The 24,559-nt window shown below is 49.3% G+C and overlaps 2 protein-coding genes across 9 annotated transcripts; one reads left to right on the top strand and one right to left on the bottom strand.

Moving 5' to 3' along the window:
* Nucleotides 1-660: 660 nt before the first annotated feature.
* LOC308502760 (solute carrier family 26 member 10-like) lies at nt 661-7,481 on the top strand. 5 transcript variants are annotated; one of them, XM_081060980.1, is made up of 18 exons: nt 661-1,076; nt 1,518-1,628; nt 2,177-2,334; nt 2,514-2,678; nt 2,946-3,098; nt 3,826-3,908; nt 4,078-4,225; nt 4,336-4,449; nt 5,149-5,226; nt 5,316-5,411; nt 5,818-5,924; nt 6,034-6,103; nt 6,176-6,289; nt 6,408-6,441; nt 6,521-6,603; nt 6,696-6,750; nt 6,865-6,971; nt 7,282-7,455. In XM_081060980.1, the coding sequence occupies exons 1-18, from the start codon at nt 734-736 to the stop codon at nt 7,318-7,320; spliced, it is 2,058 nt and encodes a 685-aa protein (XP_080917106.1). In that variant the 5' UTR covers nt 661-733; the 3' UTR covers nt 7,321-7,455. The 5 variants fall into 5 exon arrangements, with proteins under 5 accessions (XP_080917106.1, XP_080917105.1, XP_080917108.1 ...); XM_081060979.1 differs by having other exon boundaries at nt 715-1,076; nt 6,696-6,757; nt 7,282-7,481; XM_081060982.1 differs by having other exon boundaries at nt 715-1,076; nt 6,575-6,603.
* A 30-nt stretch (nt 7,482-7,511) lies between these two features.
* On the bottom strand, nt 7,512-14,262 carry B4GALNT1 (beta-1,4-N-acetyl-galactosaminyltransferase 1). 4 transcript variants are annotated; one of them, XM_081060991.1, is made up of 12 exons: nt 13,878-13,998; nt 13,679-13,719; nt 13,074-13,292; nt 12,386-12,550; nt 12,142-12,248; nt 11,637-11,677; nt 11,312-11,492; nt 10,208-10,306; nt 9,878-10,068; nt 9,261-9,401; nt 8,763-9,003; nt 7,859-8,222 (listed from the first exon to the last, which is right to left on the bottom strand). In XM_081060991.1, the coding sequence occupies exons 3-12, from the start codon at nt 13,289-13,291 to the stop codon at nt 8,005-8,007; spliced, it is 1,602 nt and encodes a 533-aa protein (XP_080917117.1). In that variant the 5' UTR covers nt 13,292; nt 13,679-13,719; nt 13,878-13,998; the 3' UTR covers nt 7,859-8,004. The 4 variants fall into 4 exon arrangements, with proteins under 4 accessions (XP_080917118.1, XP_080917115.1, XP_080917116.1 ...); XM_081060992.1 differs by lacking the exon at nt 13,679-13,719 and having other exon boundaries at nt 7,512-8,222; nt 13,878-14,262; XM_081060989.1 differs by having other exon boundaries at nt 7,512-8,222; nt 13,715-14,254.
* Between the last annotated feature and the right edge of the window lie 10,297 nt (nt 14,263-24,559).

The raw sequence follows: 24,559 nt of genomic DNA on the forward strand, positions 1-24,559 counted from the left end.
TTGCGTGAATATAATAAATAGTACTTCAGGTTTTTTGGCTTCTAAGAAATAAAACATTCCTATCAGTTCAGTATTTCCCCAAACGCCCTGAACTGGGGATTTGGGCCCAACCTCTCCCTGTAGAGATGTGGTGGTTCTCTGCCATCCAGTCCAATATGCGTAGTTGCTTCCCACCTCAGTGGCTTGTTGAAACTGCTGAGGCCAACAGACTTCCTTAATGCTTTCTTGGGGGCAATCTGTGTCCCAAGAGGATTTGTGTGTGTAGGACGGGGGGTTTGGTATGGGAACCACGCTGAACTTCCTTGCTCAGGTGAGGAATGCAGAAGCTCTGGGAATGGCCAATAACCCCAGAGGAGCCAGCTTCAGTCTGGGCCCAAAGTGCAGATTGGAAAGGAACCTGGACTGTAGGGGCGCAAAGTGAAAAGGCTTAGGGGTTGGGTGTTGAGGGTGCTGCTCTTGTCCTTTGGCTTGTCTCTCTGGGCCCTACACCTATCCACAGCCACCGCCCGCAGCTGGCTCCAGGCCGTGCGATCAGGCCCAGGATTTGCGAGGAAACGCCTAATATAGAGACGCACCCTCCCTAAGAAGCAGCTCCCTCCTGCCGGTAGAAGGTCTCTTAAGAGAGGGCGCCCCCCAGGGCCGGATTGGACCCTGCTTCTTGGAGGCGGGACTCGAGGCTAGAGGGTTGAGGGGTATTTAAGATTGCGCGGAGTTGGAGGTGGCCAAGGGCAAAATGAGTGGGCTTTTGGGCGCCCAGACCGGCTCAAGCGCGGGAGAGGTCTCGGACCTGAAGTCCCCTCTGGGCGCCAAGCTCAGGGAACCTCTCACCGAGGCGCGGTTCCAGCAAATCTTCGGGGGTGCAGAGCAGGAGCCGGATCTACTCGCGGAGCCCCTCTGGTCCCGCCGGTGCAGCTTGTGGAGGCGGTGGTCCCGCGCCTGTTCCGCACCGGGGGCGTGGCGCCTGCTGCTGGCGCGGCTGCCCCCGCTACGCTGGCTGCCCCACTACCGCTGGCGGGCCTGGCTGCTTGGGGATGCGGTGGCGGGAGTGACCGTGGGCATCGTGCACGTGCCCCAGGGTGAGCCGCCCTAACACTGGCCTGTCAGGAGCCCGGGGGCTGGGAACCGGGGGCGAGGTGGTGGGTTAATGTGTCTGGGTGTTTGGACATAGGAACCCGAGACCAAGTTCTGGGTAAGGACTATGGAGCTCCATCAGATCCCCACCCCCAGTTCGCTTCATCTGCTGCAATACTGCATGAAGTCTTGGACACGTTCCGGCTCAGGGAACTGGAGAGAGGAACAACGCCTGCCCCCCCCCCAGAACTCTGGTGGACAAGGATCTGTGACGTTCGCCCAGCGACCTCCTACCGAGACCCGTTAACCCCTCAGTTCCCTCATTTGGCAAGATTTAGAGTCCCCGTGCCAGCCTCTAAGAGCGCAGGAAAGGGGCAGCGTCCTGGAGGCTGGGCACTCTCTGCAGCACCACCAACTGGAGATCTTTCCTTCCACTTCTCCCCCAGGCATGGCTTTTGCCCTCCTGACCTCAGTGCCCCCAGTATTCGGACTCTACACTTCTTTCTTTCCTGTCCTCCTCTACACCTTGTTGGGTACTGGGAGACATTTGTCCACAGGTGAGTGACCCAGTGACTCCTCGCCTTCTCTGTGGGATGAAAATGGATAGGGGTTTCAGGCTTTCCTTCTTGAAATCCTCCTAGTTCTCATTACCCTCCTCTCCACCCCACCCCACCCTGCCATGATCCTCTGACCTAGGCAATGCTTGTTGGGGCCGCTTGAGTGGATGCAAAGAGAAGAGTTTACTCGTACTTTTTCTCCCCGTGAAATTTGGTTAAAATGAACATCTCTGAGACTTGGAAGAAGGGAGAAGAGACCCTCGGTCACTTGGAAGAAAGGAGAAGAGAAACATGCAGTCCATAGGGTGTTTGCAGAAAGGGGCAGTGATGCAGTGTGGGGGCAGTTTTTGCCAGCTGGTGCCCCCTCCGAACTTCCCTCAGCACAGGTTCCCGGCTGCTGCACCGGCTCTTGGCCCACGGGTTTCACCTGAGCCCTGCCTTTTAGGGGAGCAGGGTATGGCAGCAGCAACCAGGACCCAGAGCCTAGGCTGTCACCGCGCCCCAGGCGGCACAGCTGGTGACCTCTGCGTTTGTTCACCCGGCGGTAGGAACGTTTGCCGTACTCAGTCTCATGACGGGCTCCGCGGTGGAGCGGCTGGTGCCCGAACCCCTCGGGGGGAACCTGAGCGGAATCGAGATGGAACAGTTGGATGCTCAGCGGGTCGGGGCGGCTGCAGCCGTGGCCTTCGGCAGCGGGGCGCTGATGGTGAGGGAGGACCCTGGGGGATCCACCCTGGGGGCCCCGGAGAATTGGGCCAGAAGAGAGGGTGGGACACGTCTCCCGCGAGGGTCTCGGCGGGAGAAGTGCGCGAAGCCCGCGCGCGCACAGCGCTCCTCGTGGTCTGCTCCTTCACCTGTGGTGACTGCGCCTCTTCTCCCGCGCAGCTGGGGATGTTCGCTCTGCAGCTCGGCGTCCTGTCCACCTTTTTGTCCGAGCCGGTGATTAAAGCGCTGACCAGCGGGGCCGCGCTACACGTGCTCGTGTCCCAACTGCCGAGCCTTTTGGGATTGCCCCTCCCGCGCCAGATCGGCTGCTTCGCTCTCTTCAAGGTGGGGGTGGGAGAACAGCGGAGAAGAGGCCTCTAGCGGTCCCGGGAAGAGGACACCCGAAAAGGAAGGAAGGACAAGTGGAGGGATAGTGTGTGAGGGGGGCGGAGCAAAGGAGGTTAGAACCAAGAGGCTTGAGTGAGGGTCGCCGTGGCGGTGGAAGCACTGATGGGAGCCGGGAGAGAGAGGGTCTTGCCTGGGTCTGGTGCATCCGCGCTGGGGACAGTCGCCCCTGGCACCCGGCCCTCTGCTCACCGCTTCCGCCCGCAGACGCTGGCCGCTGTGCTGACCGCACTGCCCCGGAGCAGTCCGGCCGAACTGACCATCTCAGCACTCAGCCTGGCGCTGCTTGTGCCGGTCAAGGAATTGAACGTGAGATTCCGAGACAAGCTACCCACCCCGATCCCAGGGGAAATCGTCATGGTGAGGATGGCTCCCGGCTCCCGGCTCCCGGCTCCCTGCACCGCGGACCCTTCCTGTAGGAACTGGCCGCTGTGCCCCCTAGTGGAATGCAGAGAGGTCACAGCCGAGAGGTCCTGCTTACACGTGTAGTTTTCTAGGCCTCTTCCCAGAACGCTTTGATTCTCCGGAATCCCCCATCCACACATTCCCACTTCTCTCACAGAGTCCTGTCTAGGCTTCTTAGACTGCGTTCTTCCTCCTTACAATGCTCCCTGCCGGTGTCGGCCGTCACAGCACCTCCACTTTCTCTCTCCTCACCTGTCCTTCACTGTAACTCACAGTTTATCTCCCTGCCTATGCCCACCTACATTTCTCTCTCTCCCCCAACTAAATAAATGTTCCACGTCTCCACAGATACCCTACATACCCCCAGACATAGCCAAGCTTCCCTTAGCTTAGAATGGCTAGGTTTTGCCTCCTTATATCTACATTCCTCATAGGAGCCCCCTCTTACTCCTCCTATCCATCTCTCTCCATAGCCCCAGGTGTGTACCATTCCTCTTTCCCATCCCTTTTCTCCTTCACTCTAAATCAGTTGTCAGGCACCCACCCAAAACACCTCCCAGCTCCCTCATTTGCTAGGCTCCTGCAACCACCCAACCCTACATTATGATCCTCTCATGTTGAGCTCTTTTAGCTTCTTCCAAGGCACCCATTTCCTCCCATGCCTAATGTGCTCTTTTTCCAGGTGCTTCTGGCCTCTGTGCTCTGCTTCACCTCTTCCCTGGACACAAGATATAATGTCCAGATAGTGGGGCTGCTGCCCGGAGGGTAAGAGAGAATGAAAGGATACCAACTTTTTCTTCTCACACCTCTCCCACCCAACACCTCCTCTTGTCCTGCTCCACCCTTTCCCCCCCCCCCCCCCCCGCATCTTCCCTATCATCCATCATCCTGGTTATACCCAACCCATTTTTACCTTATATCCCTCTCTCTCCAGATTTCCCCAACCTCTCCTCCCCAACTTGGCTGAGCTGCCCAGGATTCTGGCTGATTCACTGCCCATAGCACTGGTTACTTTTGCTGTGTCTGTTTCCCTGGCATCCATCTATGCAGACAAGTATAACTACACTGTTGACTCCAATCAGGTGTGACTCTGACTGGGGACCCCAACTTCGTAGAGGAGACAACCCCCTAATGTGACTCCCCCGTCCCCATGCCTTTGTCTCCCTCCTCTTCATCTCACTGTACTCCCCAGGAGCTCTTGGCGCATGGTGTCTCCAACCTCATCTCCTCCCTCTTCTCTTGCTTTCCCAACTCGGCCACATTGGCCACCACGAGCCTACTAGTGGACGCTGGTGGAAACACACAGGTAAGACTGCATGCTTGGGTGAGGAGGAAGGTGGGGGCATCCAGGTCAGCCAGGTAGTTGTGGTGAAGAAACAGGTGGCAGCTATATAGAGGAGGCTGGGAACCTGTGAGGGAAGTGAGTGAGGGGATGGGATTATCTAGGTAGGAGGGAGAGAAGAGAACAAAACTTCATTAAGGTCTTTGTAGAGTGTAAGCCCTAAAAAGGTTTGTGGTGCCCCGTATGTAGTTCAACATGAAAACAATACTAAACAATAAAATAAATTTAAGAGACAAAATTCCAATGTAACCTCCCATGAGGACATTTTCTTTTAAAAAGAAATGTTACATATCAAAGTCTCCCCTAATATTTTTGATTTCCTGTACTTTGTTGGTGCCCTAAGCATGTGGTTGGTGTGCTTTTACGGTAATCCAGCAGTGGCTTTTAAGATGGAGGTGGGCTACAAAAACAGAGAAGTTGAACTACATCTAGGGGAGACTGGGAATGAGGCATTTAATTGGGGGAAGGGGAGAAAGGTAGGTACGAGTGGCAGAATATCAAGAAGCTTATTGAGGAGTGAGGAATATCTGTGTGGAAGGGGATTTGGGAGGAGGGAGACTTCCTTCCAAAGGAGATGAGGCCAAGTGGGAAGGGAGCCCAGCTCTCCCACGAGGGTGGATGAGGTTCCCTGTCTTCTTTGCTGCCATTGATTCTTTCCTCTAGCTGGCAGGCCTCTTTTCCTGCCTAGTTGTCCTGTCAGTGCTGCTGTGGCTGGGGCCCTTCTTCTACTATCTGCCCAAGGTAAGAAGCAGAGAAAGTGTGGATGCGGATGGGAGGGGTGGCTATATTCCAAAATATCAGGGTAGTCAGTTCACCTCCTCTGCCCCAAGGCTGTCCTGGCCTGCATCAACATTTCCAGCATGCGCCAGATGTTCTTCCAGATGCAGGAACTTCCTCAACTATGGCGCATCAGCCGCGTGGACTTTGTGAGAAATGGCAGCATTACCCCCAGATTACTCCCTCTCATTTCCCCAGCACCCCCAACCTCTACCCTGAAGCAAAGCTAATTGTCCTGGTCCTAAATTCTGTGACCTACCCACCCCCAGCATGCATACCTCCTAATCCCTTTCCTCCTGCAACAAGGTGAGGGGTGGGGTTTGAACCCCTTCAGACCTGAATATTTGTAACTCCCCAGGTGGTGCAAGGTCTGGGGTCATTACATTTGGTGTATATCTCCTGTTGGGTCAATTCTGTCCCTTTCTTCTGCTATTCTTTCTACCTTCTCCTGGGCCATTCCTCCCCATCACTTGCCCTCTCAGTCACTGCCCCTTTCCTTGGCAGTGATGGCCTGGCATTTCTTCTGGACACTTCACTTCCATCCATGTCCTACAGGCTGTGTGGATGGTCACATGGGTGGCTGTAGTAACCCTGAGTGTGGACCTGGGCCTGGCCATAGGTGTGGTCTTCTCCATGATGACTGTGGTCTGCCGCACCCAGAGGTGGGAGTAGAGATGAAGGGAGTTGAGATGAGGGGAGGGGAGAGAACAGTGCTTGGGGTGACTCTCCAGCCAGGCCAGGCTGGGAATCTGACCCTGGCTTCCTGCGTAGGGTACAGTGCCTGGCCCTTGGACTGGCTGAGGGGACAGAGCTCTACAGGCCACTCAGAGAGAGCCACAAGGTGAGTGGGCTATAGCTAAAGAAGGAAGGGAAGATTAGACACGGATGTTTCTCTGACCTTCTGACCCCTTAGCTCCTCCAGGTCCCAGGGCTCTGCATCCTGAGCTATCCAACACCACTCTACTTTGGGACCCGTGGACAGTTTCGCCGCATCCTGGAGTGGCATTTGGGGCTTGGCGGAGGCAAGGTGAGGGACTTGGTGAAAGGGGAGTGGGAGGCAGATGGATTTCTGAGGGGGGTCATTGTGCTCAAGGGATGCACGTTCATGCTTGTGTCTCGAAGTAGTGACTGCCCTCTACTCACAGGAGACTCCAAAGACAGATGGCCCACCTAATGCAGGTGAGATGACGTGACAGGGAGGGAGATGTGGGCATGATTCGTGGAGGCATCTGGGTACTCCTGCCTTCTCCCATCCTAGTTGCTGAGCCTGTCAGAGTGGTGGTCCTAGACTGCAGTGGTGTCACTTTTGCAGATGCTGCCGGGGCCAGAGAAGTGGTACAGGTGAGCGAAAGGGTAGGTTGAGGAGAAAGCCCCCTTATAATCACATGCATACTGTCTGATGTAAGATTTAACCCTCTGCTCCACCTCTGCAGCTGGCCAGCCGATGCCAAGATGCTGGGATCCACCTTCTCCTGGCTCAGTGTAATGGTGAGAGGTGTGGAAGATGGAGGGACCTGGCGGCTGGGGAATGACCAGACATTTGTGGGAGGGAAGAGGACAGTGTGGACTTAGGACCTGAAGCCTTTCCCGCTCTCCACACAGCCTCACTGCTGCGGACGCTGACTCAGGCAGGACTCCTGGACAGAGTGACCCCAGAACAGCTGTTTGTGAGTGTCCAGGACGCAGCTGCTCATGCCCTGGAGAGACTGGTGAGGAGGCAGTAGCAACACAAGTAGAAGTCAGGTGGTGCTGGGCTGAGGCAGTGAGGTGTGAATCAGAGGCTGAAGGTGCAAACAGAGGGGCTTGGGAAGGGGGCTGAGGAGGAAGATGGAGGAAGGGTGGGGATAAAATGAGCAGTTGACTTAAGACTAAGCCAGGGAGAATGGGCCCAGCTATGGATGAAGAACTGAGGAACTATAGGTCCCAAAGGGGGTGTTGTGCCCCTCAGAAGACTGCCAAATTTGGGTGAGGAAGGAGGAGTACCTAATCTGTTCTTGACATGTCTCCTCTCTTTTCCAGGAGCTAACTGGCCCAAAGACTTGCACAGTGTGGGTGTGACCTGGTCACTTGGAGTATGGAGATCCCCAACAATATGTGTGTGAGGAGAGCCATGGCCCCTGAGCCCCATTACTTAATGTAACTAATAAAATGAAGCTGAATCCTCTGGGGTTCATGATGTGCATCTGGGCGTCATAACATGGGTCCCTGGTGCCCTTTCCTCCATGCCCACAGAATTGCAGAGACACGACTAAAAATGCCTTTCACCTATATGTTCACCAGCCCTCACCCCAGATCCAGAGTCATCAGTTCTTTCCATAAGGGTGGGGCTGCAGCCAGTACACAGAGTCCTGGATCCAGAGATGGGGGAGCACAACAGAGCCCTGGGAATACATGGTGAGGGCTTCCCCACCCCCCCCTCAGTCCTCAAGAGATGAGTGTTTCCACTTTAGGTTCTTACAGTCCCCATGGGCTCTTTGGCACTTGGAAAACGACCCCCCACCTCCATGAGAAGGGGTGGGAGGAGGACTTGGCACTGGCTGTGGGATGAGTTATGGCTCCATCACGCCTCTGGGCACTCACAGAAAGGAGGAGTGTCACCAGGACAAGCCCCTATTAGGAATCTGGTTCTGAAGGGGATCGGGACAGTCAGTAGAGTTCACAGGGTAGTAGGATTTGATAGAAATTCCTGGCAGGGACAAGGAGGCAGGCCCAGCCTGACACTTAGAAGGTCCCCAGTGGCCATCACTCTGAGGTCATGCACTGCAGCCGGTGTTTGAAGAAGAGCAGGCGGTGTTTGGCCACCTGACTCTCATCCAGTGATCCCGGGTAACGGTACCGGGCATAAGTCTCTGTCCCAGCATCTCTTGATGTCCAAGGCAGCTTCAACTTGGATGCATGATCTACAACGACATCTGAGCAGGAGCCAACCCGAAGGGAACCGAGTCCATCCAGGAAGAATTCTGGGGGTGGAGGGAAGGGGAGTACACAACGAAGGGTCTTCAGGTTGCAGAAGGCCAACCCTTAAGAGAGAACTGAGATTTGGGGTGTGCATGCAAAGACTGAATTTCTAAGGACCTTGGGCATGTAAATTAACCCTTTTGGATCTTAGTTTTATCCTTGTACAAAATGGAGTCAATATACTTATCTTGTGCTCTGAAAGGGAAACCTCGCACTCACCCACCCAGAGGTTCATTAAATGCTGAATGGGCTGCTCAGAGGTGGTCTGAACCAGGGGAAGCCGCTGGGAGTGGGGTAGAGGTGGCAGTGACAGTGGTGAGGAAGTACAAGGTGGACCCAGTGGCTGTGCTGGGCATGAAGGTTTACGTGGTGTGCGGGCCAGGAGGTGGGCACTCTGACTCTTGCTGGAGCACAGGTTTTGGTAAAATTCCGCAGAACTTTAGGGGCCCTGGGTGGCAGCCAATGGGTTCCACAGGGGTGGGCGGGGAGTACCCGCTGTCCTTGGCGCTTTGCTGCTGGGAGCCTCCCCGAGGGCCACTCACCCAGATGCGCCACGCGGCTGAGGCGGGGGTCGAAGCCGACCTCGCGCACCTTGTCGGTGCGTGCCAGGAAGAAGTTGACCACGCCGTCTGTGACCACGCAGCCTGGGAAACCGACGAGCTTGTGGTGGAAGCCGCGCCTTTGCCGAAGGCAGCTCCCGCGGCCTGGTGCACCCGGCTCCACACTCAGCATCTGCCGGTAGGTGGTGGCGAAGCCCGAGATTTCTCGCACCGCACCCCCGACCTGTCAGGAGTGGGAGGATGGCTCCAGTAGGGGCGGGGACTGGAATGGGACAGGTCTGTGTTCCCTCTGCCCCCAGTCGGTTCTCCTGCCCGGTGCTTTTCAGCAGCACCCTTGCAGGACCCAGATAGGCCCCCAGGCTCCGCTTCTTGGTCCTCTCTTGTCCCAGGATGGGCTGCTCTCAGCTGGGTCTTCCTCGCTGTGGTCTTAACTTCCTGGAGGCCCTACTCCTGCCCCACATCCTGCAGACCCTCCCTTACCAGGTCCAGTGGCGTCCGCTCCAGCACGTCCACAAGCCTCTCCAACCGCGTCCGCGCAGTGAAGATGAAGTCATCGTCTACCCACAGCACATACTTGGTGGTTACCTGGGACACTGCCAGGTTCCGGCCTGCGAACCAACCCTGGGGAAGGGTATGTGTCGTTAGTGAAGCTGCAGAGGTAAGACATACACCCCTCTGCCACCTTTCCTCCTCACTCCTGACCCCTCTCAACAGCTGGTACCCCTCTCCAAATTATCGAGTGCTCAAATGGCGGGGAGCTAAGTGGGAACAAGATGCAGTTTCTCACTGTCAGAGAGAGATACCGAGTTAGTGCTCTTGGGGAGGGTCTTGGAATGCATTTAATTCCTGCGTGCTTTCATTCAACTATTTATCGCGCACCCACTAGGTGCTAAGCACCTTGTTAAGAATGCAGCACGAATAAGATAGGCACGATTCCGGCTCCCACAGAGTCTATATTCCAGAAAGCCTCACACTTAACAGGCACCCCATGATTGGGAGGCACGTAATCTGGAATCACCACTCGGAAGACTGCAGACTGGGCGCGCGCCCCCTCCTGGTGCCCTCGGGCGCGTGGTTCAGCCTCACTCGCTGCGCACCTTGCCAAATGGCATGAGATAGTGCTCGATGTGGGGACCGCTAATGATTTCTGGCTTGTCGCTGTCGTCGGCGATGACCACAGTGACGGTCGGATAGAAGCGGCGGATGCTGGCGATGAGTGCCCGCAGCCGATTGTAACGAAGGAACGTCTTAGTGGCAATGGTGACCAGAGCGCTGATGTTGTACTGGGCTGAGAGCGAGGGGCAGCGTTAGGTGCAGATAAGGAGAGTGAGGAGTGAGGAGCAGGAAGACAACTTCTCCCAGGGCAGCCCGCTCCCAACTTGCTTCCCAGTGGGCTGCATCTAACTCCCCGCGTGCACCAGCCTCACCTCCCTGGGCGAGAGACCCAGGTGGGTACAGTCGAGGGTTGGGGGGGTGTCTTATACGAATGGTGAAGGCGGCTTCATGTCCCTCGGTGGAAAACCGGACTGGGAAGAAAGGACATGACATGTGGACCTTAAGGCTGTGACAACATTCTCTTTTCAGTAAATCAATATTTAAGTGCCTATTCTATGTATCACCTTTCTTAGCCTTAGTGAAGAAGAATGCAATTTTCTTACCCCCAAGGAACTTACATTCTAAGGGGTGGGAGAAAGACAAGAAAAGATTTCATTAAAGGCTACCTTTATTGAGCATTTACTATGTGCCAGGCACTTTTTAAATTATCTTAAATATGTGAACTCACTTAATCCTCACAATAGCTCTATTAAATAGATTCCTACTACAGCAGAAGAAGGTGGAGAGAAATTAAGTAACTTGCTACATTTATACAATTATTAAGCAACAAAGCTGGGATAGGAACATAGTCAGTTTGGTACCAGGTTAACTAAATAAGAAACTTCAGATACTGGTAAATATTGAATAGAAAATAAGACAAGTAATGTGATAGTAAAGAGGAGACATTTGAGCTGAGATCCAAATGACAAGAAGGAGCCAGCCCTGCAAAAATCTGGGGGAAGAGCATATTAGGCAGAGGGAACAGTAAGTGCAAGGGCCTATAGTGGGAGCAGCTGTGGTGTAGCAAGCCCTGGAGAAAAGCAGGAAGGCTGTTATGTCCCTTTTGCTAGAAGAGAAATGGGAGCTTTTGGGAGATAAAGCCCTTTGCCCAATAGTAAGTGGTGGCCTGGGAATAGAGCACGAGTCTTCTGGCTCCCAGGGCACATCACTTCCTGGGGCCCCCATGGTTGGCCTGAAGAGGGGACACACCCAAGGTTCAGGTTTCCCTCTGGCCTGCTCTGGCCTGCTCTGGCCCCAGATGAACAAAGGCCCCTTCTCTCCCTCCCTGGCCCTGCTGGCCTAGCTGAAATGCCCATTGTGTGGCTGGGCAGCTCTGGCCATTGCCCGAGTGTCTCCCACACCCTCTGCCATTTGCCCGCTCCAGCCTTTCTGGGTTCTCTCTGTTCACCCAGCCTTCCCCTACCCATGCCTCACACCTGTGTCTGCTGTGTTTGCCTGGTAGCTTGTGCTGCTATAAGTGACCAGCTGCAGCTGCCGATTGAGTAGGTCCAGCCCTGAGCTGGTGAGGGTGAGATCTGGCTGCCCCTCTCCTGTGAGAGTCACTCCAGTCACTTCCCCTGCCACATCCCAGGTGCCCAAGGAGGCAGTCAGGTTCACCTGAGAGGGGATTGGAGAGTGCAGAGTTAGTCCCTAGACCTACCTCTTGCCTCCTAGATTCCTCCATCCCTCCTTTGGAGCCCTATTTCCCTTACAGCATCCTTGATGCCCACCTGGCCTCCCTGCCCTCCTGTTTCTTCTCACCTGGTATACCTCCTGACCAGAAGCAGCCTGCAGGCTCAGCCCTGGGAGGAAGGAGAGGCATCAGAATCATAGACAGTCTTGAATTTTCCCTCACTTTCTCTTCCCTCTTCTACCACACACAACACAGAACTTCTCATCCATCCCTTCTTGAGGCTGCTGGGTACATTGCAGGATGAAGCCCGGATCATGGAGTAACTGATTTTTACTCCTTCCCAACAAAGCAGAAGCTCTTCTATAACCTGCCCTACCTATCCACCAAGCTTTTGATTAGTCTGCAAAGAATAGATTCTTTCCCCCAAACCTCTCCAGTTACATTTTCTGCAATTCCTGACAACCCAAGAGTCCCTTCTGTTCCCATCTCCCACTTCATGAGTCCCCTTCTGACCTCAAGCTCCCCTTTCATCAGAAGTCCCCCACCTCCCACTCCAATCTTCCCTCATTCTTCTCCACCCAACCTTGGGTTCTTCTACCCCCATAGGTCATCCCTTGGGACCATTCTCCCCACCTGGCACCAAGATGCTCCTGAGGGGCTGTACCTCCACACCCTGCAGGGGGTATTGTAGTGGGGAGTTGGCAGGGGCTACAAGCAACTGGTCAGCAGCAGATTGGCTCCTGGCAGTGGAGGGGGAGGGGGAGAATAGAGGAAGAGTCAGTGGAGAGGGGCTCTCTCTCCTCTCATACCTACCCCCCCCCCCAGGCATCCCACTGCTCTCCACCTGCAGAGTCATGCCCTCCTTTCTTGCTGGTACCTTGAAAGGAAGGCCTGGAACTCCTGCTCCCTTGAGGCAGAGGCAGCCTTCAATTCCTTAGGGTCAAAGGCCTTGGTGAAGTCAATGGCTTGGACCTGCCTCTGGAAGGGAAGGTGAAGGCTCCCCACACTAGACTCACAACTGCAGTTGTTCCCAGACAGCAGCCTGGAGCAGGGAGGAAGGGTCATGAGAGCCCAGCCATATACCTCCATTCATCTCACCAAACATTTACACAGCGCCCCACACCTTGACCCTTCAGCCCTGCCCATCCAACATATGTCCCCTTAAACATTGCTCTTCAAATAATCTCCAGGAGGAGGGACCAAGGATGGGATGACCTATCCCCTAAATCTGGATTTCAGAGGTGTAGAATAGGGCCAATTGCTAGGATTTCACTTGTCTACACACCATTCAGGACCCCACCTGGACTCTCTTTTCAGGTGGACATCATCAGGACAGGGCCATCCTCTGACTGCACACCCTCCCTTCCCCAGCATCATGACAAGGTTCAGCGAGGACAGATTTTTCTCCAGCCCAAGACTCAGTAGCCCCCTCCACCTCTTACTTCACCCCCCCCTCCAACCATTCAGGGAAAACCCGGGCATCAGAGCTCGGCAGAGAAGGAAACAAAAGCTCCCCCCCCCCCCCCAGTGAGTGACGCACTGCCGCCACCTCTCCTGGCACTCACTCCACCACTTGCTCCTTGATCCTGACCGGGATGTGGGCGTAGCGGGGCTCGGGGACGAGGTCTGGTAGCTCTGGCCTGGGGGGTCCCTGTAGGGGCGCCCACAACGCAAGAGGCGCGGGAAGGCCCGGCGCGTCCCGGGTCCTCACGTACAGAAGCCCCAGCGAGGCGCAGACGAGCAGCAGGACCAGCACACAGAGGGCCCGGCGGCCCAGCCGCATCCTGGGTGGGCGGTAGGGGTGGGTGGGTGAGAAAGGTGGGTAGCGAAGGTGTGGGTGGACCCTTGACTCCCCCCCACCCCGCTCCCCAGGGCGCTCTCAGTATCTTGCGCGCTAGCATTTGCACAGCGAATCGTTCCCCGCAGGGCTCCCCTCACTCCCCGGGCCTCGGGTCTCCCGGCCTCCTTTCTTCTCCTCCTCCCCTGCGCCTCGGTCTCCTCTCACACCCGAGGCCCAGCATCTTGATGCAAGAGACCTTTGGATGCCGTGGTTTCGACGCGAGCGCGCATAAATAGAAGAGCACTGCTTTATTACAGCAGCGGATGTCCCCCAGTCGTCCCCCCCTCCCCCGGCCCGCGCATCCTTCTACCCCACGGTCCAGAGCATCACCTGGCCCCGGGTGGGTTGCAGAGGGAGGCTCCACACCTTGCCTGTCATGAAAAATGCAGAATCACGCCCGTGCTGTTGGATGCCCCCGGCGGAGTTGACCCGGTGAGTGGCCTCGGGCAGCTGGACGGAGAACAGGGTGGACCGGCGAGCGTGCGTCCTCCCGCCTCCAGCTCGGCCCTCACCCGGCCTGGGCACTGACCTGTCTAAGGCTCTACGGCCGCCGCAAGATTTCGGTCCCGGCTGCGCCAGACTCTCAGCCTGGGGGTCCTCATGGGGCTGGAGGAGGCCTGACGCGGGAGCCGGTCGTGAGCCTGGGAGCGCGGGGGATCCTCCTGTCTCCCGAGCGCTCCCGACCCCTCCTGCCTGCGGACTGTCTGCGCTTTGTAGATTGCGGCGCTGGGGTGGATCTGGGCGTTTCCTGCCAGGGTGCGGGACGGAGTGAGAAACCTCCGCACCGAGCTGAGAAACCAGCCCCAGGAACAAAGCCGGGGCTTCCCTGCACCCTGTCCCACTTGCCGGGGAGGGCTCAGGCCGCCGCCCAACTCTTCAGACCGCCGCGCGGCGCGGCTTCCAGGCTCGTTACCGCGGAGGCTCAGGCTAGGCGCCGGGACTGCGGGCGCCTTCTGGTGGGAGCCGAGGACATTGCGGGGGCCCGAAGCGGCCGCCGGGGGAAGGTCCTTCTTCCTACCCCCACCCCCGCGCTCTCCGCCCCGAACCCGGAGCTCTCAACCGTCTGCCCCCAAGCCCATTCGTTCGGAGCCTCCCTCTCATCGAGATCGTAGGCGTTGATTGGTGATAATTTTCATCCTGAGGTTGACATCTTAGTTTACTACTTTGTGAGTTTCTCTCGTGTGCGTGTTTTTCTGTGTCTTGGTTAGGTTTCAAGGTAGATGACAGAAACCACTCTAGGGGTTTATTGCTGGGTATGAGGTGTCTTACAATGTGGTTTGGGGACTTGGTTTTTGCATAGGTGATAGTGCCTTCTACAGGAACTTTTTGTGTGTGTCTTTTTTAAAAAATATTTCTAACTGGGGAATATTCCGGAACAATGTATTTCTGGGGAACAGTGTGTTTCTCGGCAACAGTGTGTTTCTCCAGGGCTCATCAGCTCCAACTCGTTATCCTTCAATCTAGTTGTGGAGGGCGCAGCTCAGCTCCAAGTCCAGTGGCGGTTTTCAGTCTTTAGTTGAAGGGTTCGCAGCCCACTATCCCATGCGGAAATTGAAGGAGCAACCTTGTTGTTGAGAGCTCATGCTCTAATCAACTGATCCATCCGGCCGCCCCTCACTAAGTTTCTTGAGAGTCCTTATAACCAGTGTTTTGAACTCTGTCTCTGATGGATTGCTTGCCTCCATTTCATTTAGTTCTTTTTTCTGGAGTTTTCTCCTGTCTTCTCATTTGGGACATGTTTCTTTGTTTTCTCATTCTGGCTGCCTCAGGTAGATCTGCTATGTCTCTCAGTCTTCTCTGGGTGCCCTTATATAGTGGGTGTCCTGCATAGCCCAGTGGTGCAGTCTCCCTGATCACCTGTGTGCTCCCGGAGTGTCCCTTGTGTGTGTTGTGTGTATTCTCTTCTTGTAGTTGAGTCCTGATTGCTTTTGGCACACCAGTGGGTGGGATTGACTCTCAGGCTGATGGGCTGTGAAGATTTGCCATGCCCACAGCATATGAGCTGCTGTGTGGGGGCTGACCCCACAGAGGGGACTTCACCCCAGTGGGCTCCTGTGCCTGTTGAGACCACCCTTTGGGTGTGCCACTTGTGGGGCTAATCATGTAGTGCTCTGTTGTGGTCTGAAGCCGGCCTTCAAGTGTGTTTCTTCTAGGGGCTCTTGGGCAAGGCTCCCGTGCAGGCCAAGGTCAGCCACTGCCTGTGACTAGCCCAGGGCCAACTGGTAGGATATACAAAACTATCCATGGTTGGTTGCTACCTGTGTTGGACCTGGAGGTACACGATGATGCCTGGCACCCTGCAAACCAAGGCCAGCTGCCACCAGGCCTAGGGCAGCTTAGAAAAAGGCCCAGGGCATCCCAAGTCCTGATGCCACCTGCCAGCTGCCTGTAAGGTTCAGCCACTGAAAAAGCCTCAGTCAGTACCTGGCTTGGGTGAGGCAGGGTCCCAGGGAGTCACCAGGTTGTTGCGAGTGTTCACCAGTTTAAAGTAGATTCAGGTTTGGCGGCAGTGCTGAGCCTGGGGACCCTCACAAACGTCCCAGAGCACACCGTGGCCAGCTTCTGCTTGCCTTGGGCCCACAGACCCCCCAAGAATTATCCAAGAAAGATTTCAGCATGGTTTGGGGGCTGGTTGCCCCCAAAGGTGCCTCCAGCAATGCACAAACAAAGGCCCACTGTTTATTACTGAAAGAGCTTCCTGAGGCACATGAGGCGGGGCTAGTTGCCTGTGCACTGAAAGTGCCTCCCAGGATCCTAGGCAACTTCGGTGAGGTGGGTCCCAGGGAGTCAACAGGGTGGGGCAAGCAGTGTTTACAAGGTTAATGCAGATTCAGTTTTAGTGCCAGGGCTGGGCCTGGGGCCACTCCACAAAATCCCCAGAGAACACAGGCCATCTGCTGCTCACCGAGGACCCACAGACCCCCAAAAGTTGTCTAAGAAAGTCTTCAGTGGGTTGGGGCTGGTTGCCCACCACCAAATGTGCCTCAGGCAGTGCACAAGCCACAGCAAGCTGTTTGCTGCTGGAAAAGCATCCTGCAGTGCGCAGGGTGGGGTTGGTTCCTCAGGCATGCAAGTCGGGCAGGATGGGGTCCCAAGGTGTGGTAAATGGAGTTCACCAGGCCAATGCAGTTTCAAATTTGGTCATGTGTGGAAAGGCTCGACACAGGGAAATGGAGGCTGTACCTCTAGCCCTTGACCTGAAGTAACACAACTCAGTCTTTCCCTATATGTCTCTGGTGTTTCTCGAGTTGCCATCCTTCTGCTGGAGCCCAGGGTGAGTGCCTGCAAGTGAGTAAGTCTGTGCATAGGTTCTTTAAGAGGACATCTAGGCTTCTAGTAGCCTTCCATCTCATCCAGATGGGCAGAATCCTCAGTAATTTTCACAGCCAGATGTTGTGGGGCCTCCTCTTCCTGGCACTGGAACCCTAAGCTGGGGAGCTCAGTGTAGGACTGGGACCCCTCATTCCTCACGGAGGCCCTCTGCCACTGAGATATCTCTCCTGGTGCTCAACCATTACACGTAGGTGTGGGGCCAGCCTCTTTCATGTCTCTGCCCCTCCTACCAGTCTCGATGTGGCCTCTTCTTTATATCTTTAGTCACAGGATTCTGTTCAGCTAGCCTTCAGATTATTCTCAAGGTTGATTATCCTATAATTTAGTTGTAAGTGTGTTCATGGGAAGCCACAAGGGCAGCATTTACATATCCTACTATCTTGCCCAGAACTTCACATCACAATGCATTTAAACTGCACTTAAATTGGATGAAGGAATTGATGAGCTGGCATTATTGAAAAGATACATCTTACATTATTGCCAAAGTTTGATAAAGTCACTTAAAAGAAAATGTCAAATAGGTAACCCCTTTCTTTCAGAGAGAGCTCCCAGGAGACAAAGACTTTAAAGATCATTGACTGCCACTTGGAGATTTGGTTTATTAGAAAGGACATCAAATAAAAGAGGCTCTCCAAACTTGTTGGAAGGGACCTCATCAGGCACCTAACCATGAATGGACATCTACCCTTGTCTCTGACACTTAACTCTACTTAAATCTACAATGGGCCACAAAGACTCCTCGAGGATGAGATGCTGCTGACATCAGACAGCTATCTCAAGACTTTGACAAGGCCTGTATACCTATGGGTTGATGTTGAATGCAGAAACCAATTGTTTGTCTTTACCTGTCTACTAATGAGATTAGTCATAATAGTTGTACTTGTTCTTTGGGTTTTTCTATATAGTCCAACTTAATGATTACTGAAGATGTATAAGATAATTTTTTAAAAAAAATATATTTTTAACTGGGGAATATTGGGGAACAGTGTGTTTTTCCAGGATGTCAAGTCATTGGTTTTCAATCTAGTTGTGGAGGGCGCAGCTCACTGGCCCATGTGGGACTTGAACCGGTGACCTTGGTGTTATGAGCACTGCACTCTAACCACTTAGCAAACCAGCTATCCAAGAAAAATTTTAATACCCCTTTCATGATTTATGAAAATGTTACACTAAATGCAAAACACAGAAAAGTGAGACAGATGGTAAAACTTGGATCATGACAGTTCACAGGATAGGAATGATCCAGAGTGTTTTTAGCAATGAAGGCCATAAGACATGCCATCCATTTACTTGCCCTTCCCTTTTGGGAAAATGTGGACTTAATTCATATCCCATGATTATGGTATTTCTCCATCCCCAATGGTCCATTCAACAAGATAACGTTGATGCTGAGACTTCCTAGGAATGAACCTTCTTAGCACTGTGAGACCACATTATCTGACCAAAAGGTTGGTCATTGATGCATCCTTCAGATTTTTTCATGACCAAAAGGGGGAATTGTGGACAAAAAAGTGGCTCTACAATTAATATGACAGAAAGTAAACTCACAGGTGATCCGATCATAAATTCATAACTGGGCAGGTCATGGTGGGTAGTCACTCCCCAGGCCTGTAAAAAGGTTTATCTTTTCCTTAAGGAAACCCTGTCTATGGTTCTTTGAAATGTCAGAGAAATGCCTCTTTTTCAGACCTCTTTAAGGTATAGCCACCCTAAAGAGACCACATTATCTTGTTAATTATCCTGTACCTTGCTTTAATTCCAAATGTATAAAAGAAACTACAAAACTGCTGTTCTCCAGAGCATTTGAGATCTTGCTTTCCAGGCATGTTGTCAGTTTGGCTCAAATAAATTCTTACAAAAATTTTCTATAGGTTTGGATATTTCTTACACCAGCATAGTAACTAGGGAAATGCAAGTCAAAATTGCAATGAGTGGGTGGCTGGTTAGCTCAGTTGATTAGAGTGCAGTGCTCTTAACAACAAGGTTGCCAGTTCAATCCCCACATGGACCACTAGATTGAAACAACTGCTTGACTTGGAATTGATGTTTCCTGGAAAAACACACTTACAAAATAGATAAAAGTTAAAAAACAAACAAACACAATGCGATACCATACATACAATGGTATCAACAACATACATATGCGATGCCATTTCACACCCATTACATTGGCTACACTGAAAAAACAAATAAACAAACAGAAAACAGCAAGTGTCGGTGAAGATGTGGAGAAATTGAAACACTTGTGAACTATTGGTGCGAATGTAAAATGGTACAGATGCTGTGGAAAACAGTATGGAGGTTCCTAAAAAAGTTAAAAATAGAATTACCACATGACCCAGCAATTCCACTTCTGGGTCTATACCCAAAAGGAATGAAATCAAGGTATCCAAGAAATAGCGTGTTTCCCCAAAAAAAGACCTAGCTGGACAATCAGCACTAATGCATCTTTTGGAACAAAAATTAATATAAGATCCTGTATTATATTATATTATATTATATTATATTATATTATACCCAGTCTTATATGATAGTAAAATAAGACTGGGTCTTATATTAATTTTTGCTCCAAATGACGCATTAGAACTGATTGTCTGGTTAGGTCTTATTTTTGGGAAAACACAGTATTTGTATACTCATATTCACAGCAGCATTATTTACAATAGCTTTGATGTGGAAATAATCCAAGCATCATTGGATGATGAAAGGATAAGCAAAGTGTGGCATATACATACATAAAAGATTATTCGGCCTTCAAAATGAAAATAAATCCTGCAGTGTGCTACAACATGAATGAATCTTGAGGATATTAGGCTAAGTGAAATAATTCAGTCACAAAAGGACTATATGATTTCACTTATATGAGGTACTTAGGGTAATCAAAATCACAAAGACAGGGCCGGCCCAGTGGCTCAGGTGGTTGGAGCACAGTGCTCCTAATGCCTAGGTTGCCAGTTGGATTCCCACATGGGCCAGTGAGCTGCTACCTCTACAGCTAAGATTGTGAACAACAGCTCTCCCTGAAGCTGGGCTGCTGTGTGCTGCAGCCGTCTCTGTGCTACTGTGTGCTGCCAGGAGCGGCCAGGGGGAGCCGGGCCAGCAAGCAGCCAGTTGTGAGCAGCCAACTGACCCGGCTGAGGCCTCAGCTGGGGGAACGCAAGGCTCATAATACCACCATGGGTCAGGGAGCTGTGTCTACACAACTAGACTGAGAAACAACGGTTTGAACCAGAGTGTGTGTGTGGGTGGGTGGGGAGGTAGTGGAAGAAGGGGGGAAAGGAAAAATAAATCATAAAAACAGAAAAATAAATATAATGGTTTTTGCCAGAAGCTGGAGGGAGGGGATAATAAGGATGTATTGTTTAATAGGAATAGAATTTCAGTTTTATAAGATGTAAAGTGTTTATAGGATGGGTGGTGATGATGGTTGCACAACAATGGGAAATTAAGTGTACAGAAATGTACGCTTAAAATGGTTAAGATGATAAATTTTATATTATGTGTATATTAACACAATAAAAAAGAAGAGTCAATTGCTTACCTATATACGAGCAATAGCAAGTGGAATTTGAAATTAAAAACATAATACCATTCATATTAGCATGCACAAAAATGAAATACTAAGGTTTAAATATAATAAAATGTGTATAATGATTTTATGAGGAAAACTATAAAATTCTGATTAAAGAAATCAATGAAAAAATAAATAAATGGAGAGATAGTCTATGTTCATGGATAAGAAGATTTGATATTGTCAAGATGTCAGTTCTTCCCAAATTGATCTATAGATTCAATACAATCCCAATCAAATTACCAGCAAGTTATTTTGTTGATATTGACAAACTGATACTAAATTTTGTTTGGAGAGGTAAAAGACAGAATAGCAGACACAATATTACAAGAGGAGAACAAAGAGGATTGACACTACTTGACTTCAAGACTTCCTATAATTAAAAAAAATAGTGCTATTGGTGAGAGAATACACAAATAGATCAATGGAATAGAATAAAAAGCCCAGAAACAGACCTACATAAAATAGCCAACTGATCTTTAACCAAGGAGCAAAGGCAATATAATGGAGAAAATGTAGTGTTTTTTTTTTAACAAACGGTGCTGGAATAACTGGACATTCACATGCAAAAAAAAAAAAAAGAATTGAGACAGTCGTACCTGTCATCAATATTAACTCAAAATGGATCATAGACTTAGGTGTAAAATGCAAAACTGTAAATAGAAGAATAGCTAGATGACCTTGGGTATGGCAATAACTTTTAGATACAACACCAAAGACGCCATCCATGAGAGAAATAATTGATAAGCTGGATTTCATTAAAATGAAAAACTTCTGATCTGTCAAAGACACTGTCAAGAGAATGAGAAGACAAGCTATAGACTGGGAGAAAAATTTGCAAAAGACATATCTGGTAAAAGAATATTAGACAAAATATACAAAGAACTCTAAAATTCCACAATAAGAAAACAAACAACCCAATTAAAAATTGGAAAAAAGACTGAACAGACACCTCACCAAAGAAGATATACAGATGACAAATAAGCATATGAACAGATGCCTCATATCCTATGTCATTGGGAATTGCAAATTAAAGCAACAGTGAGGTACTACTATATACCTATTAGAATGGCCAAAATCCAGAACGCTGACCACATCAGATGCTAATGTGGAGCAACAGGAATTCTCATTCATTGCTGTTGGAAATGCAAAATGGTAAATCCACTTTGGAAGACAGTTTGACAGATTCTTACAAAACTAAACATACTCTTACCATACAATCCAGCAATTGCACTTTTTGGTATTTACTCAAATGGATTGAAAATTTATGTGCACAGAAAAACCCACACATGGGTATTTATAGCAGCTTTATTCATAATTGCCAAAACCTTTGAAGTAACCAAGATGGCTTTCAGTAGGTGAATGGATAAATAAACTGTGATGCATCCAAATAATGTAATATTATTGAGCCATAAGAAGAAATGAACTGTCAAGGAGGAAGCTTAAGTCCATACTCATATTACTAAGTGAAAGAAGCAATCTGAAAAGGTTATGTACTATATGATTCCAACTATGTGATATTGTGGAAAAGGCAAAACTATGTAAATAATAAAAAGATCAGTGTTTGCCTAAGTTTTGGGGGAGGAAGGGGTGAATAAACAGATTACAGGATGTTCAGGGCAGTGAACTGTTCTGTATGATACTATCAATGGTAAGTACATGGCATTATACATTTATCAGAATGCATAGAATGTACAACACCAAGAGTGAACCCTAGTGTAAACTGTGGACTTTGGGTGATAATGATGTGTCAATGTAGGTTCATTGATTGTAATAAATGTACCACTCTGGTGTGGGATATTGATGGTAGGGACAGGCTGTGAGGGTGTGAGGACAGGGGTTATATGGGAACTCTCTGTACTTTATGTTCAATTTTTCTGTGAACCTGAAACTGTTGTAAAAAAAAAAAAAAGTCTGTTTAATAGACAAAATTGAAATGTGGTTTTCAGAATACTAGCCCCAGAATCACAGCAGTATATAGAACAGTGGATTTGAAACTGAAAGATATAGTTTGATAATGAGCACACTCTCCTTGAAGACAATACAAGAAACCTAGAACAATTTAATTTTATTCATCAGCTTCCCAATATACATGTTATTGTTTTGGTGTGTTTTAATTCTATCTTAATGTTAAACTATAGAAGACATTAGTATTGTTTTTTTACTGTCAGTGATCATGCAGGATTTTTACCTATTCTCCACTTCATTCTTTGAAGGTAATCTGTTTTGGCTGCTTTTAATTTAATTTAATTTTTATTGTAGTAAAAGTTATATGCAGTGAAATGTACAGGCCTTATATGTTGTAGGTCAATGAGTTTTGACAAATGCATACATCATATAACTTACACTCTGGATGCTTTTAAGATCTGCTGTTTTTCTTTAATGTTACGAAGTTGCACTGTGATATGTCTATGTGTAGACTTCTTGTCATTTATTCTTTAAATTTGTTGGGCCTCTTGAATTTGTGGGTTTGTATCTTTCATTAGTTCTGGGAAATGCTCAAACATTGTTTTTGTTTCATTCTCTCTTACTCCTTCTAGAGCTCCAATTAGATTTCTCACTTTACTGTCCGTGTGTCTTATTTTCTCTTTCATATTCCTCTCGTTGTTGCTCTGTATTTCATCCTGGATAATTTCTTTAATCTATTTTATAGTTTATTAATCCTATCTTCAGTTAACTACAAACTGCTCTTTGAGTTTCTGAAGAGAAAATTTAAGTGGAAAATTTCAAATACAATCAAAAGTAAAGTATAATGAATCTCCATGTACTTAATATCCTGCTTCAACTCATAAAATATGGTCAATTTTGTTTCCTCTATACCCTTACCACTTCTCCCAGACTCCCATAGAATTATTTTAATGCAAATACCAGACATTATGCCATTTCATTGGTAAATAAATAAATATGTATCTCTTAGAGAGAAGGACTTTTTTTATAACATAACATGTGACAATAATACCATTATTACATCTAGCAAATTTAACATAACAAATTTAACGTCACATCTAGCAAATTAACAATGATATCTTAAATATCATATAATATCCAGTGTCCAAATTTCCCTAATTGACTCATGAAAGTCTTTTTATACAAGGTTTGATTCAGGATCTAAATGAGATCTATCCATTGCATTTCACTGATATGTTTCTTAGATCTCTTAATTGTTAACTGTGCTCCTCCCCCTTTTTTCCCCTTGCAATGTATTTATTGGAAAAACTGGGGCATTGATCATGTTTTATTCCTGATTACATCAGAATTGCATTCTGATGGTGTCATTTAACATATTCTCCTATTTCTCCTATTTCCTGTAAACTGGCAGTTATATTTAAAGTTCTGTATTTTTGGCAAGAATTCTTCATAGATAATGCTCTGTGCTTCCTATTGTATTCCATCGAGAAACATGTAATTTCTGATTTTTCCTCTTCATGATGTTAAGTTTTATCAGTGTATATACATGATGTCAGCTTAATTCACCTATAAGACTCTGACCTGATGCTTCTGACAGTTATTGATGACTATTGTCTAGATCAATTATTTCATTAGGATTGTAAAATGATGAGAGTATATCATTCCTTCTACACTTATTAGTTGGAATTCTTCTATGAAAAACAACTGCTTCTTAAACTATTTAGTTACTTTATCCATTCAGTTTTTAATTTAAAACTTCATATTTTTCATTTCTAGGACCTGTATTTTAAATATGTTAGGTCATTTTTATAGTTTTCTGATATATTTTCAAGTTTCTCTTAATTCTTTAAGTATAGTAAGCATAATTATTGTATAATTTGTGTCAGATACTTACACTATCTGAAGTCTTTCCGTCTCAGCTTCTGCTATTGTTTCTTCTGGTTCTCTTCATGGCACCTTATCTTCTTTTGTGTTTACTTATTTTTTAATAAGTAAAACTTATTAAAAATTTTCCTTGGGAAATGATTTGTGGGAGTTCTTTTGTACCTAGGATGAAGGGACATTTTTCCAGAGTGGATTTATGTTTCCTTCTGCCAAGTACCTATGGCATTATACTCTCCTCCTTGAATCCACTTAAATCTAAATGTACAGCTTGAGTATTTTTAGCCATCCAAATGTTGTGAAATTGGACTGCAAATTTCTTTAAGGGCCTACTTGTGGTCACAAATCCCCCTGCTCTGTTTGGCACCAAGGCAACCCTCTTTGCAGTTCCCTGGATATGGGGAACTGGGGGCAGCTTCGCTGCAGGAAGGATCTTCTTTCAGACTCTCCACCTTGAGTGGGCCTTCTGTCCCTTCAGAAAACAACAACAAGACAACAACAAACCTCAATTCTTCAAT

The sequence above is a fragment of the Rhinolophus hipposideros genome (genome assembly GCF_964194185.1).
Source record: "Rhinolophus hipposideros genome assembly, chromosome: 9".
Lineage (NCBI taxonomy): Eukaryota > Metazoa > Chordata > Mammalia > Chiroptera > Rhinolophidae > Rhinolophus > Rhinolophus hipposideros.

Bases quoted from the DNA above. Each gene is read 5' to 3' on its own strand.
- LOC308502760 (XM_081060978.1), top strand. From the start codon at position 734: ATGAGTGGGCTTTTGGGCGCCCAGACCGGCTCAAGCGCGGGAGAGGTC. The intron at 4,226-4,335 runs GTGTGACTCTGA...TGTACTCCCCAG, and splicing joins ACACTGTTGACTCCAATCAG to GAGCTCTTGGCGCATGGTGT. The intron at 6,758-6,864 runs GTGTGGAAGATG...CTCTCCACACAG, and splicing joins GCTCAGTGTAATGGTGAGAG to CCTCACTGCTGCGGACGCTG.
- B4GALNT1 (XM_081060992.1), bottom strand. From the start codon at position 13,291: ATGCGGCTGGGCCGCCGGGCCCTCTGTGTGCTGGTCCTGCTGCTCGTC. The intron at 9,402-9,877 runs GTGCGCAGCGAG...ACCCTTCCCCAG, and splicing joins ATCTCATGCCATTTGGCAAG to GGTTGGTTCGCAGGCCGGAA. The intron at 8,223-8,762 runs GTGAGTGGCCCT...CTCCACCCCCAG, and splicing joins CAGCCGCGTGGCGCATCTGG to AATTCTTCCTGGATGGACTC.